At 37.7% G+C, this 13,589-nt stretch overlaps 2 protein-coding genes across 3 annotated transcripts; one reads left to right on the top strand and one right to left on the bottom strand.

The window, feature by feature from the left end:
- The first annotated feature begins 971 nt into the window (after positions 1–971).
- Positions 972–2,426, top strand: LOC149034159 (uncharacterized). Its single transcript, XM_089193119.1, has 3 exons — positions 972–1,119; positions 1,561–1,681; positions 2,113–2,426. Exons 2-3 carry the CDS (start codon positions 1,585–1,587, stop codon positions 2,352–2,354), a joined length of 339 nt encoding a protein of 112 aa, XP_089049245.1. The 5' UTR covers positions 972–1,119; positions 1,561–1,584; the 3' UTR covers positions 2,355–2,426.
- A 4,599-nt stretch (positions 2,427–7,025) lies between these two features.
- On the bottom strand, positions 7,026–12,453 carry LOC113687084 (uncharacterized). Of its 2 annotated transcripts, none has more exons than XM_089193117.1 (5): positions 12,328–12,453; positions 9,468–9,727; positions 8,766–8,910; positions 7,974–8,098; positions 7,026–7,359 (listed from the first exon to the last, which is right to left on the bottom strand). In XM_089193117.1, the coding sequence occupies exons 2-5, from the start codon at positions 9,723–9,725 to the stop codon at positions 7,165–7,167; spliced, it is 723 nt and encodes a 240-aa protein (XP_089049243.1). In that variant the 5' UTR covers positions 9,726–9,727; positions 12,328–12,453; the 3' UTR covers positions 7,026–7,164. The 2 variants fall into 2 exon arrangements, with proteins under 2 accessions (XP_089049243.1, XP_089049244.1); XM_089193118.1 differs by having other exon boundaries at positions 12,319–12,368.
- Between the last annotated feature and the right edge of the window lie 1,136 nt (positions 12,454–13,589).

The raw sequence follows: 13,589 nt of genomic DNA on the forward strand, positions 1-13,589 counted from the left end.
ATTTGGTTAATGAAGAAAAAAAATGGCCGTTATTCTAGTACACGCTCGATAAAGAAAATGCAGTGAATTTGACGCCTGTCTGTGGCTCGATCAGTTCTCGTCAGTTCAGCATTGCGATCTTAGACTAATCACCACAGAAAACGTTGATGTTGTATATACAATCTTCAAGCTCGTCACTGTGCACGCTCTGACAAAACTTGAAGTCATTTTGCTGCGTTGTAGTGGAAGTGCATCCTTAATCTCGGGCTTTCATGCAGGCAGCTTAAAAAAACTGTGCATAGATCGTACTTGGCACCATCTTGTGGACGAACGGAGACAAAAATAATGATAATTGAAAAAACACTTAAACAAAGGGGGCTCCAGCACAAAGGCAGGTATGTTTTCAAAAAAACCTCATTCTTTTGGTGACTCTCAAAACTACTTCCATGCTTTTCAGTCGCTCTTAGTATTACATTTAATGCTTTTATATTTTTGCGCTTGTAAAAACATTTCAATTTCGACGTTGCCTTTACTCGTAACTTGATTTGAAGTTGCCAATGCCTTCCCTTTTTCTGTCCCATTTACTATTATGGATAAGGATCGGGCATTTTCTGTCCTATTGTAACTTGGTGGGGAAAAAGCCAAAAATATCGGTGTAAATGGGCAAATATTGACTAGATCAATAATATAATTGGACAGTTTCTAGTCCTTTTGAGAAGCGGACATATAATAAACAGATGCATCTGTCTCTTTGGTTTACTAGTCGGAAGTTTTAAAACACGTTTGTTATATTTTTCAAAAATTTCCGGTCATCTTCTTATTTTTCTTAAAAGCAACAAAGGCGCTTTAGAAAGGGCTAAAAATAAAACAAAGAATCTAATGAAAAACAAACAAAGCACCATGCCAATCACCCTTTTCAAAATACAGTACTTGTTCAGGTAATAAATATATATAAACCTCATAGTTTATTAGATTGTACCTTCAATATTCCACCTGTTTTTGTCTGGTTGCAGTGTGCTTGCTTTGTTACATTTGTCCGACGCAATCACTGTGAAAACTTTATCTAAGGAGCAGGGCAATCACGTTTCAGTTCTCCAATCCAAACGCAACCAAGGGGTGTGTTGATCCGTAAGTCTTGAGGTAAAGTCTCTTCATATTTCAAACCTTTTTTCAAAGCTCGTCATTATATGGTATCTTTTAGCACGTAAAATTTACAATTTTTATGGTCTTTAACAATTGTCTCTGATATTTGACCGTATAGCAGCTTCTTTTCTTGCATTTTATTCTCCTGCGTGGTGTTGGTTATCTTTGTGTATGTATTTCATCGTGAACTTCGCGCTTTTTATAAGTGAAAGTTCGACCTTTTGTAATTGCATCATGCAAGAAGAAGTTCAACAAAAGCCTTTTTTAATATGAACTATGAGTTAAAAGAACGGTGATACACTCGCCTTGCAGACGGTGTGCTCAACGGGACAACCGTGCTCCTACATTTGTACTTATTTTGTCATTAAATCTTTGTTGTTAAGTAACAATTTCTTACTCCTGGTGATGTTGTGAGTTTCCTGTTTGCTTTTCTTTCAGTTTCCAGTGTGTTCTATCTCTAAGATGAGTTTCAAACTCACAAGTGTTGTTTTGCTTTTGTCTTTGGCATTTCTTTTGGCTCCTGCCAAACACTTGAAAAAACACAAAACCAAGATACAAGGTAAAGTATTCTAAAACCTCTGCTTTCAATTTGAATTATTTAATTCTGTTAACCAGTTTTAATCTGGCCTTAAACTATTAGAATTTTAAAAACGAAAGACGAGGAAAGGATGCTATATCTCAATTGTGCTCCTATTTTCTCTGCTCTGACGAGGGGCTAACACTCGAAACGTCAGCTTTAGACGCTCTTTACGGTGGCCAATTAACATTGTCAAATCACATTATAAAACCATTTTATTTTGCAATACCCTCTACCAACGCAGCCCCAAAGTTTCTGTAGAAACGTACTCCCCTTAATGTTGGTGACGTGTCATACATTGCACATCAGTACGTCTAGAGATTAAAGAGAATAGTTTAGGCTTGTGCAAACTATGACATATTTTGTTTACTATCGTTAATAAGAACTTTATTCATTATTTCCATTTCTTGTAGATCATTCTTTACCAATGATACATGAAACAGTCTGGTACAGAGGCCGTTCGTTTAACTGTAGCTACTTCCATACCGTAAATGATTCTGGAAGCTATTGCAACTGTCCCTTTGTTGCTTGCACGGAATCACAGTCATGCACCACAAGGGGCGGATTCTTCTGCAGATTTTTGCACGATAATGTGAATGTAGAAGATATGGACAGAAGTGATTGTGCCTGTAAATATCTTGATGAAAAGAATTAAATCGAATTAATAATCAGAAAAATCCAGTATGCAACTATAGAAAAGAAGGAAATAAAATGGCGTTGCATTTCAGTCCTGAAATATTATTTTTTTACATTTATCTAAAACTAATAGCACTCGTAAGGCCATCCAGAATTAAACTTTTTCTCGTCATTTGATCGAAAATATAGTGCGAAAAAAATCGGAAGTGAGAAGTGAAAAATCGTCCAAGTGAGATTTTAAGAGCTAATGTCAACATGCATGAGACAAACAGCGGCAAGTCACCATAAGTTTGCTTTTACTCCTGCTTTCATATTTTGTAGCCCAATATGTTCTAATGATTGTGGAAATGTATTTCAGTTTTCGAGGAATAATTTTTTCGTTCGACCGCTCAAATATGCAACTTTTCACCATGAATATTACCCGAGTTGTGTGACCTCATGTAACGAATTTACTTGACCTCTGTTTTTTCTGTCCTCACAATCCTTTGTTTTATTACCTAAACTTAATCCCCTTTTATTGTTGAAGCTGGTGAAGAAATATTTATTTATTGGCGAATATTTTTGTCCCAGATACTTTTTCGAAAAGTAGCATCAAGCTTTTTAAAAGACTAAAGGATGGTTAAAAAGTTATTGTAAAAATCTACTTGTGTATTTGTGTTGTTCTATCTTGAGACGAACTCAAAGTTTGGCAAATTTACCTGCCAGCGACTATGAAATATACATGGCGTGCCTACTTGTCGCCACCGTTTACTGGCATACATCACTACAATTTGCAAAAAGTTCCAACATAACACTCTTATCTTGTTTATTTATGATTTTATTTGCTGTTTCGATGATCACGTTATGCTATACGACATCCTAGCCAGATTGGAGTTCCGTTTTACATATCTTCTCTATCTTGTTATATCAGTTGCATGACAAGCGTGACACATATCAAATCGTTCCGGAACGAAATTAATTTCATACCACGTTTACATGCGAGATAATTTAACCTGTAAAAGCAAGTATTTGTGCCCTTTTCTGTCTTTTTCTGGGCTTCCCTTGCTCCTCAAGAGGATTCATATAGATTTGAGTATCGTAGTGTGTTTATAACTTTTAGGCTCTCACACTTTGATTCTCACTGAATGATAATAATGATCATAATAATAATAATAATAATAATAATAATAATAATAATAATAATAACAATGATAATCAAGAACTGCAAACAGTAAGAGAATCCATCAAAATTCAAGCAAAAGCCCAAAAACTCAGGAGATATGTAAAAAGAAGAAAACAATTCAGGCAAAACCAGATGTTTGCAAACAAAAGAAAATATTCTTTAGAAACCTTGGTAAAGAACAGACATAAGTTGAAAAACAACCAGAAAGAAGCAACAGAAACATTTCGGCGTTCCATCTTGAAGAATTCAGCAGAAATGAAAAACTAATCAAGTTAGTGGAAACCTTAATGAGCAAATGGAAAACTACAATGAAGCTGCTTTACAATAATGGATGCATCACAACGGATCAGATCAAGATCAAACGGGTAATCTTTCAAGGAGATTCATTCTCACCTCTGCTACTTTGCCTAGCCCTTGTGTCTTTAACATCAGTTTATCTGTATTATATTGATGATCTAAAATTATACAGCAAGAAGGAGCAGGAACAAGTTGGAGAACTGAAAATAGTGAAACAATTCACTGATGATATCGGTATGGTATTTGGCCTATATGCAACAGCAAATTATATGCAAACTCCTTGGTATATGCGCCAAAGCCTCTATGAAGAAAGGTAAACTGACCTCAGCTGGAAACATAGTAATAGATGAGGACACAGAATTGCAAGAGTTGGACCAGGAAAGGATATACAAATGCCTGGGTGTAGATGAGAGTGATGGTATCCAGCAAAGCAAATTGAAAGAGAAGATAAGAAACGAATATATACAATAGGAGAGTCAAAATGATCCTAAAAACTGAGCTCAATGGAAGAATCCAAGTAGAAGCTATCAATACTCTTGCAGTCCCAGTTGTGTCAAATAGACTGGAAAATCTCCGAACTGAAGGAGATTGACACAAAAACACGCAAACTATTGAAAATGCATAAGATGTTACATCTTAAAGCAGATGTGGAAAGGCTGTACATCCCAAAAAAAGATGGAGGAAGGGGCCTGATTGATGTAGAAACGGCATTCAAAACAGTAACAATAGCGCTTAATCATTATCTGAGGCACAAGGAGGGCAATATCCAAAGCAGGTGCTGGAACATGAAAGATCTAAAGCCAAAAATTCAATAACCAAGACTGATTCTAAGTTCAAAAGGGAAGTAACAATGCCAGAGCTTGAGAACAGAGAAGATAATTTGGCCTCGGAAAATGCTAAGGTCCTGAAACACTTGTTCAAGACTCCAACTCCGTTGGAGCATCTGTTAAGATCATGATATCGAGACTACAGACAAATGATACCAACACGAGCCAGAGACTGTGATGCACAATAACGACAACAACATCACTATCATATGGGACATAACGGTCAATACTGAGTGAACTATAACTTACAGCGAACATACCAGATATCGTAGTTAGAGATCCAGTGGATTCCATCTGGAAACTGATTGATATGACTGTTCCATAAGAAAGAAACATCGCTCTGAAGGAAATGGAGAAGAAAAGCAAGTAAAAGTACTTAGAATCGGAAATACAGAGAATGTGGCATTATGAAAACCGTGGTGATCCCTGTGGTTGTTGGTGCGCTTGCTACAGAAAAGAAGAGGATGGTGGAAGACATAAAGAAAGTGTCAGAAGCACATGGGATCTGCGCGAATCTTCCAAAAAGTGCTTGGGGTATGAACAGAATGATTGACTTGAGTGACTGATGCCCTAGGTGCATGGTTTGCACCCGGCTGATGCTCAAAAAGAAAAACTCCAGTTAAGACTGTGATGGAAGAGATAATAACAATGATAACACATAAAGGAGAGTGTGATGGAATTTATGAACCGGCACCGCGTATCGTCATCTGAAAACCATTTTGGCTATTTGTGGCCCGATAACTGCGCTCTCTACTTAACCGTTGTTGCCTTTCTATTGCCGAAAGGCTAGAAGATAGGCACGAGTCACAGTGGAACTAAGAATTCTACCAGAAAGAAGTAAGTTTTTGAAGATGAAGCGGCTGAACTCGGCAAGGGAATATCTATTGCGAAGGCAGAGCTGGAGAGACAAGGGACAGCAGGAAACTTAAAAAAAAACATAAGGCAAAATCGCTTGACAACAATTTAAACAAGATACAAGGCGGTTCTACTCTTTGTTTTTATTCATGTGTGATGGAACATAAGATCGACCTACGTAGAAAAAAAAAAACTAAGAACGCTTCTTATGGTAACACTGATGTATTCGAGAACATTGAAGATGCGAGTATCTTTTGGAAGAGCCTATGGGAAACAAGAGGGACTGGTAGCAAGCAATTTCCAGAAAGGTACAGTCCTTTACAGATCAGGACTGGATGCTAGAAACCACGGTACTCGTAAAGGTCGTTCTCAAGAAGAGAAACTTTAGTGCACCTGGTCCGGAGAGATTAGTCAACTTCTGGTGGAAGCGAGCAAGGTGTCACGAAGCGATTATGCGAGCATTTAAGGCCATTTCTGAAGTCAACGAGGCCTCCCTGTTATGGTTTGCAAAGGGTAAAACACAGCCCATTCCCAAACCAGGAGACTTCTCGAGTGAGAACAAAAGACCTATCACTAGTCTTAACAGATCCCACGTGACATCCACCTTAACGCAAATGACGTGATGGAAGGGGAACAGAGGAGGGCGAAGACTGGATTTAATGCAACCACAGACATCCTCATCATTGACAAGATGTTGACCCAGCTCTATAATAAGAGTTATTTCACACGGCTGAGTGAGTGGATGAATGCTCTAACCCACTGCATTGCTGGTGTTTTGGAGTTATGTACTATTGAAGTCTACTTGGCGTTCAAGACTGGAACATCAACTCAGAACGATGTAACACGCAGATTGTTTAGCAAATCCTCAGAAAAGTTTGGCACATGTACTGTTAGGTTTTTCACGCGAAACACAGACAAAGTACTTGGAAAGACAACGCTGCAATGAAGGTGCCAATGAGAGCCCATGAGAGCAGCGTGAATTGTAAATATTAAGGTGAAAAACATGAATTTAAGTAACCATCCCAAGGAGTTATTTATTCTAACTTCACTTGGGACATTGTGGAAAAAGTGAGTTTTTCTTCTGCCAATGTCTGTTATGCTATTTTTCCTCTGGGTAGCGCTGTGTGTATAAATGAATGCTAACTTTTGCGCTCTGTCGACGCATAATTCTGTTTAAAAACACTTTTTTTCTTTCCATGGGGAGGTCACAGTTTGCCATCTCACTTTATCAATGTTTGGCATTATTTTCACCATAAGTTTGGCTGTGTCTAGTCTGTCAAGGTGTGTGCGAACATCGGCTTATTACACTTTTGACTTCTCAGGAGGGTGATCACTCAGCAGTCTGACATTGATAAGGAACAAACAAATGAACATGTGCGCATACATCCCTTTCTGAATATGAGAGCATCTGTGTTCGGGAAGAAAAGTAACCTTGTCTCAGATTTTGATCGGTCGAACTATCGTTTCGCTTTCACTCCTTGAGTAGTATAGGAATTGTAGTATTAGTCATTTTAACCCATGATATAGAAATGGACCACAACTGAACATCTCAAAATATTTAATGGTTTATTAGAGACCTGAAAGGTTATTGCAGCTCTAATACACCTGTTAAGACTTTATTGACTCAAATGCAGAAATTTGAAAAAGCAAAGTATTAATAAGCAAAAGTCAATGAATCTTTGGCCATCTCAGGTGGACTTATTAGGTTTGTTAACAATAAAAAGAGCTTGAGGATTCGGATACTCAAGATTCCAATTTTCAACCAAAGTCAGAGTTCCAGAATCATCACATCCCAGATAGTAGCCACTGCCACGTTGTTTGAACATCGTATAGCTCCAGAAGTATTCAGGCTCAAAGATGGATTCTTCTGCACCTGCTATTACCTTAATTGAAAATAGTTTTGAATTAAAAGCTTTGAATTATATTTTCTCATGGTTAAATAACGCTCTTTTCCCTTGCCAATTTTCTTAGCCACAACCTTGGAAACAATTGCCATTTTTCAGGCGATTTATTGAAGTCCCTTTCTTGAACAATTTTCTATTGAGTGTCAAAAGTAATCCGGAATTGCTCAAGGTTTGCTTTCGCTCTGTGATTGGTCCAAAAAAACTTTTGCCACTCTTTGAACCAACAGATGCAAAACTAAAATCATTACGATTTGGTCCTTCCGTTGCGATTCCCGGCTTTCAGCTCGTTTTTGTTTTAATTACGGCACTCAATCGAAGATTGCTTTAAGTCACCTTCGAGTTAGAAAGACAAGCTTTCCCTGTAGCACTTAGCGTTGGAGGAAAAGACATTTCAGTTGGAGAAATTAGTTATTTTAAAAGGACCCTGGAGAAAATATATAAATAGAACAATAAAAAGAATAAATTGATTATAAAAAATTTGAAAGCTATTGAATGAGAACGATTCTATGTGTATTAATTATTGGATAAAAAAGGTAAAGGAAATGGCGAATGAAGTAGAGAGAGGTGATAAGACAGAATATGCCATTAGTTACCTTGGCTTCGACAGGCTTTCCTTTACCATCTCCGGTCAGTGCTAACGCTTTGTTTGCTCCATCTTTGAATTGCAGGGCAAATGAAGCCGTCTGACCATTTGTTTCATCAATGGTCTCCATAAGAGCTAAAAGGGACATAGAGTAGATGTAGTGTTAGATGATATTTCAATTCCTATGATAAGGGTCCAGGAAGCCGGTCATGTTAAACGAGTTCCTCAATCAACCAGCTGAAGTCATACCAGTTACCTGACTCACAAAAGTTTTGGCAATTTCTGGTAATTTTATCAACGTTCCCTGGGCGCTGCGATATCACTCATATTCGGAGGTTCAAATAAAATTGCTTATATTACTTAATTAGTAGACTGCTTGTTTAGGTTACAAAATTTGGTGAATTTTTCATCCACCTTAAATTTTGAACTGTTGGATGGGAGGCGTCATTTGGCATTTATGAGAGATAACAAAAAATTGATCCTTATTTTGATAAATGTTAGTATGCTAGGGTAATTTCTTCTCGCTGCTTTGTTATGGAAAACGCCTCTTGTTTCCATCTGCTATTACTATTGAGGTCAGTTGATGAAGGTTGTTTCTGCCTGAAGGTTAACATGAGCAGCGCAATAGAAGTGTTAATGAGACTGAGAGGGAAGACGGTCATGATGAGATGAGGGGGAATGGGTAGGAACTGTAAAAAACACATACATTGACATTGCGAAGCTTTCATTTATACAGGGACATTTGGGTAGAAATTGCATACAGCCCACGTTATTCTTTAAATTAACTAAATGATATACGTACTGTCACCACCGGAGCTAAAAGTTCCACTGCAAGTCACAATGTTAGTGCTTGGATTCCTCATTACAACACCCTCATTCTTTCTGCTAACGGGGCTCCACAGTCGATAAATGGTGTTGGGCTGGATGGGATGAGGCTTAATAGGTGACTGAAAAAAATCACATAAAAATTGATGGGTGAAATTTTGTAGATACCACTAACAATCGTGGATTGTTTTATTTGAGGCAAATTAGCGTTTGAGGCGTTTATTTCTGGGTATTCTGAACCTCTCACTCGATCACTTACAATCTCATCGGAAGCGGAAAAATTTCATATATGAATAAATGAAAAACACGAGTGCGCAGATTATTTCTCCAGCACTTTACTATAGAAGAAGACTTTAGTTTTACCCGGCAGCAACAGAGCATGGAGTAAATTATCAGATTGCTTTTCCATTTGGTTTTTAATTTTTTCTTTCATTCTTTATCGAGCGTTGGTTCCGCAAGATACGCAACACTCACTGATTTCACGGATCGTTGTTACAATGAAACTTTCCTTGCAGTTTATAGACCTAATCTGTAGAGTGCCAAAATTCAAATTTGTTTATACTTTGCCGAATACTCACATCGAGGTATTACTTGTGTAACACACGCGCATGCGAGACTTATCATTACTCAAAAATAAGCCACTTTAAGTTAATTACTTAATAGAAATTGCTTCTTCAACCTGTCCCCTCTCTGGAATTCGAACTCGAAGTTTACTACCATCTTTAAGCAGTTCGTTGCTCTGCAGATCCACATAGTCGTCAAATTTTTCAACGTGAAGCTGAAACTTGACATCACTTGGCTCCACCTCGCGCGGTAACACATCGGCGAAGGCTTCAAGAAAACGAATGGCAAAGTCCTCGACAACTTCTCCTTTTGGAAAGGAAATGATGCGCTTTGAATCCTTGTAGGTCACATGGATATCAATCTGATCGGCCATCTCTAGAATTTGGAAAATTCAGGAGGATATATCAGTGCATCATGACGGTAATTCTGATACATGGTGTCTTCATTTGTCATATAGTAGATCAAATATTGTACTTTTACAGGGTCAAACTGCATGGTTCCTATGGTCATCACAAGTGATGTTGTTGTTGATGTTTTTACATTCCTCAAACGCCAATCAATTGTTCCAAATGATTCTAAACTGTTAACGTGTTGCGTGGCATGGTTTCTAAATCTTTATCTGCTAAGAACTAAATATTGTCCAGACTTTCTGCCATTATTTCCCTATAGTGACTCTGTTAGCTAAAAACGTGATGTTATATCAAATCCTATGACATGCCAGCTTGTCCAGTGTACGCAATTTACTTCACAACCCGTCCGTTTGATACTGTGATATTGAAATTGTGTGAGGAAATAAGTTTATGGTGAGGCTGGCGGCTACAACGGAAACTGAATGCTTGTTGATCCTATGTTAGAAACGGAAATATTCATCACCAGACGAGGATTTTTCGAGAAAAGGTAAACATATGTCTACGAGGGTGAAACGGAGACACACAATTGTGTGTTAATTCAGTCTACTCAAAATCTGACCGTCTAAATTTTTGCCTTTTCCGTTTGAGTTTTACGCTCTAGCTCTATCAAAAAAGCAAAGTTTTCTTTGGATTTAACCTCAAAAGCAATTCTCTGAATTGTAAAGGATTCTTAATGTTGTGGTAAACTGTTCCTTAAAGATTAACTAAAGGCAATGCCTGTTCACCTTCGCTTTGCCTAAATACTGTCGTCAGGCCTTAGACACCCAGAAACATCCAGATATGCTTGCGGTATTCAACTATGCTAAGCTGTAAATGTCAGTGTTACTCTGTCAGCCAGGTAAATTTTCCATTAAGCTGCATCGGGTAATAGTGGACGAACAAACTGAATTCGAATCAAACGCGACCTAGATAGATCTGTTGATAACTCTTGATGTTTTGCTAAAGGACTGAGCAAGGCTAAAACAAAATACCACGACTTTTTAAAGCCCAGAACTTACGATATTTTGAAAGAGATCTCAGAGATTGACGAATAGCAACTCACTTTCATCCGTTTGAGTCCTCTGCTGCCATAATTCGTCGATGGCGGAACTGAGAAGGTACATGCAGGAGAAGGTAACACGCGAATATCGTCACTTCATTGAACTGACTTCACTATTTCATGGCCGTTCAGGAGAAAGGGTTTCCGTAATTATACCATTCGTTTAAAAGGATCCGTATCTTTTCGTCTCTTAAAGTACTATGGGAGTCTTAAAATTTTACATTTTAATATTTTTGATTGATTGCGAGATTTCAAAATCAAACATCAAAAGGGCAATACCCTATATTATAATATACAGACCCCTTCCCCCTTCTCTTGCCCCTAAGAGCAAACTGGATAGTATTGGACCACTGAGTTAGTTCAGTGCTACTAAGAACAAACAATGGGTTGGGCAAAGTAGTCTAATGATTGACGATAGGCCTTAGATACCGAAAAACACCCATACATACTTGCCAGTCAACAAAAGCTAATTACAACTCAACTAATTGCGGAATTCAACTTTTTTAAGTGGTCTTTAGAATAACAATTGTTCGACACGTCGTTTGTGTGGTTGTATTGACCTGAACGCAAGGTTGATATCGTGTTCGAATAACGTTGCAAACTGTGAAAGTGTCAAAATGGATGTTAAAAAAATCTAGTTTAAGATATTACTCTTATCGCATTTAAGGCTTGTAGAAGTTTATATGGCTTTTATATGCCACATTCACCAAAATTCAAATGCTACTCGTTTAGTAACAAATACCACTGAATGCATTCGTAACCATGCTATTAGTTTATGCGGATAATTATTTACTGCATATTGGGCCTACTATTGCAGTCGAGTAAGAACGGAAACTAACTGTGTAGAAGCCAATATTTTTCCATTACATATGAGAATTTTGGAAACTATCATCATTTTATGTTGAAGAAAGCCTTTTACTTGATCATGTCGCTCCAACTGACCAAGAATCAATATATTTGCAGACAGCGTCAAATTGTCGACGTTCTGGTGCTTAAAAAATAAAACAAATTTTATACGCTCGAGATCCTCTGTTGATAAACAAAATACGAGCTTTTATGATCCAGCTATATTCGATACATGTTATACCTTAGGAGAAGAAACAAAATTTCAAATCCACTATGATGTATTCCTAAAAATTCGTTCTCGATCGATGTGTGTGTTTCGCTCCAAAACTAATGTAGGCCAACAGGTACAATTCAATCAAAGAAGAGTCGTAGAATACCTCAATCAACTCAAATAAGTCACCATTTAGGTAAAAATTGAACCCCTTTTTTCCTTTGAAATACGTAATAGCGAGCGATGAGACAATCCAGAAAGACTGGAAAAGGCTAAAAGCTTTATCTGGCCTATCTAATGCATCTAGTAAATTCCTTGCACAAATCAGTGAGGATGGGAAAGCAATGAACCTCAATCTGGTCGTCTGTGATACTCGTCATCGAATCCGTCTGTCAGACGTTTTAGTCAGCACTGAAGATTAATAGTGAATACGTAGGTTAATGATTTAATATTTCAATACCTTTCTTACCTTGACGCTCACTAACTTGTTGACGTTCCTAAAGTTGAAAGAAAAGCTGAAGCGAAAGGAAAGTGTATTTGTCAGGTGACCGACCTCGCCTTTTCTTCAGTCCAAAGTTCGTTTCCGCTGGATTGGTGGTTGCCAAAACAAGTAGCGTTAAAACCAAGACGCAGGGGGGAAAGGTGAGGGGTTATTAGCATGGTCCCTTTCTCATTTACTCGTGTCCCTCCGGAATATGACGCAGTTTTTGATTAATCGTGTCAAGGCTTGGATGCCGCATTTACTTTGGAAAGTAACTCGAGCAATGATATTTTTTTAGCATATGCTTTATCTGAAGTGCGCTTGAAATTATGCTTTTTGTAAAAAATATAAAAAACAAACAAAAACAAAACAAAAATAACAAGATGAAATTTAAAGTTTTCCCCTGTTATCGTCAAGCTAAATGCTCATAAATAATGGTAATAGGACTAAGTGGAGTCCAATTCGGTCTGTAATTATTCTAGTGATTAACAAAAACAAAAGACCGCGAAGCGGGAGTCCGATTTGTCAATGTCGAGTATGATTAAAGATAGATTTTGGCGACACGAAGTCCTGTTAACAATTAATCAAAACTAGGACAAAATTTTCGAAATAATCTAGACATCGATTGTACGTTTTCACAAGAAAGACAAAACCAAAACAAAAAAACTCGGTGAAATCTGAGACGACAGCGCGCGGACTTGATGCGTTCTGTCCACCCAGACAGGCATGATTGTTAACTGTCTTTTTACTGTTCTATTACACTGTCCAATTAAAAGGATGTCGACTAAGTCAACATAATATCTTTCACCAGCAGTGCAGGGTAGAGTTATCAGTTAATGTGCAATGTAAATGGGCTCCCCTGGTCGAATTCCGGCGAATGGGGTGGAGATATCTAAAAAGATTCACGTTACGTCAAATTGTAAGTTATCGATATTTTTGTCGACGGTCGAGTGGTAGGACTCTGAAAATCTTGAACACTTTGATTTGATTCTGACAGGTCAATGCTGCAATAGAATTCTTAAAAAATTCAAAACCGCAAACTAATTACCATCACTGATTGCGGCATAATAATCTTATGCCTCATTGGCTTTCTACTCGGAAAACAACGACACCTGGTAGACCTTTATATTGTTCATGATTTTCCTGAGTCATGAAATCATTTGTAAATTCTCTCCATCAGTTAACACGGATGGAGGTATTCCTTCACACAGCGTAGTAATAATTTTATTGAAAAACTCATCTTCGAAGGT

Source organism: Pocillopora damicornis, chromosome 14 (genome assembly GCF_964200805.1).
Source record: "Pocillopora damicornis chromosome 14, jaPocDami1.2, whole genome shotgun sequence".
Lineage (NCBI taxonomy): Eukaryota > Metazoa > Cnidaria > Anthozoa > Scleractinia > Pocilloporidae > Pocillopora > Pocillopora damicornis.

Excerpts from the sequence above, each read along its gene's own strand:
- LOC149034159 (XM_089193119.1), top strand. The coding sequence starts at position 1,585 with ATGAGTTTCAAACTCACAAGTGTTGTTTTGCTTTTGTCTTTGGCATTT. Across the intron at positions 1,682-2,112 it reads ACACAAAACCAAGATACAAG|ATCATTCTTTACCAATGATA; the intron begins GTAAAGTATTCT and ends CATTTCTTGTAG.
- LOC113687084 (XM_089193117.1), bottom strand. The coding sequence starts at position 9,725 with ATGGCCGATCAGATTGATATCCATGTGACCTACAAGGATTCAAAGCGC. Across the intron at positions 8,911-9,467 it reads GAATTCCAGAGAGGGGACAG|TCACCTATTAAGCCTCATCC; the intron begins GTTGAAGAAGCA and ends GATTTTTTTCAG. Across the intron at positions 8,099-8,765 it reads TTTTAGCTCCGGTGGTGACA|CTCTTATGGAGACCATTGAT; the intron begins GTACGTATATCA and ends TGTCCCTTTTAG.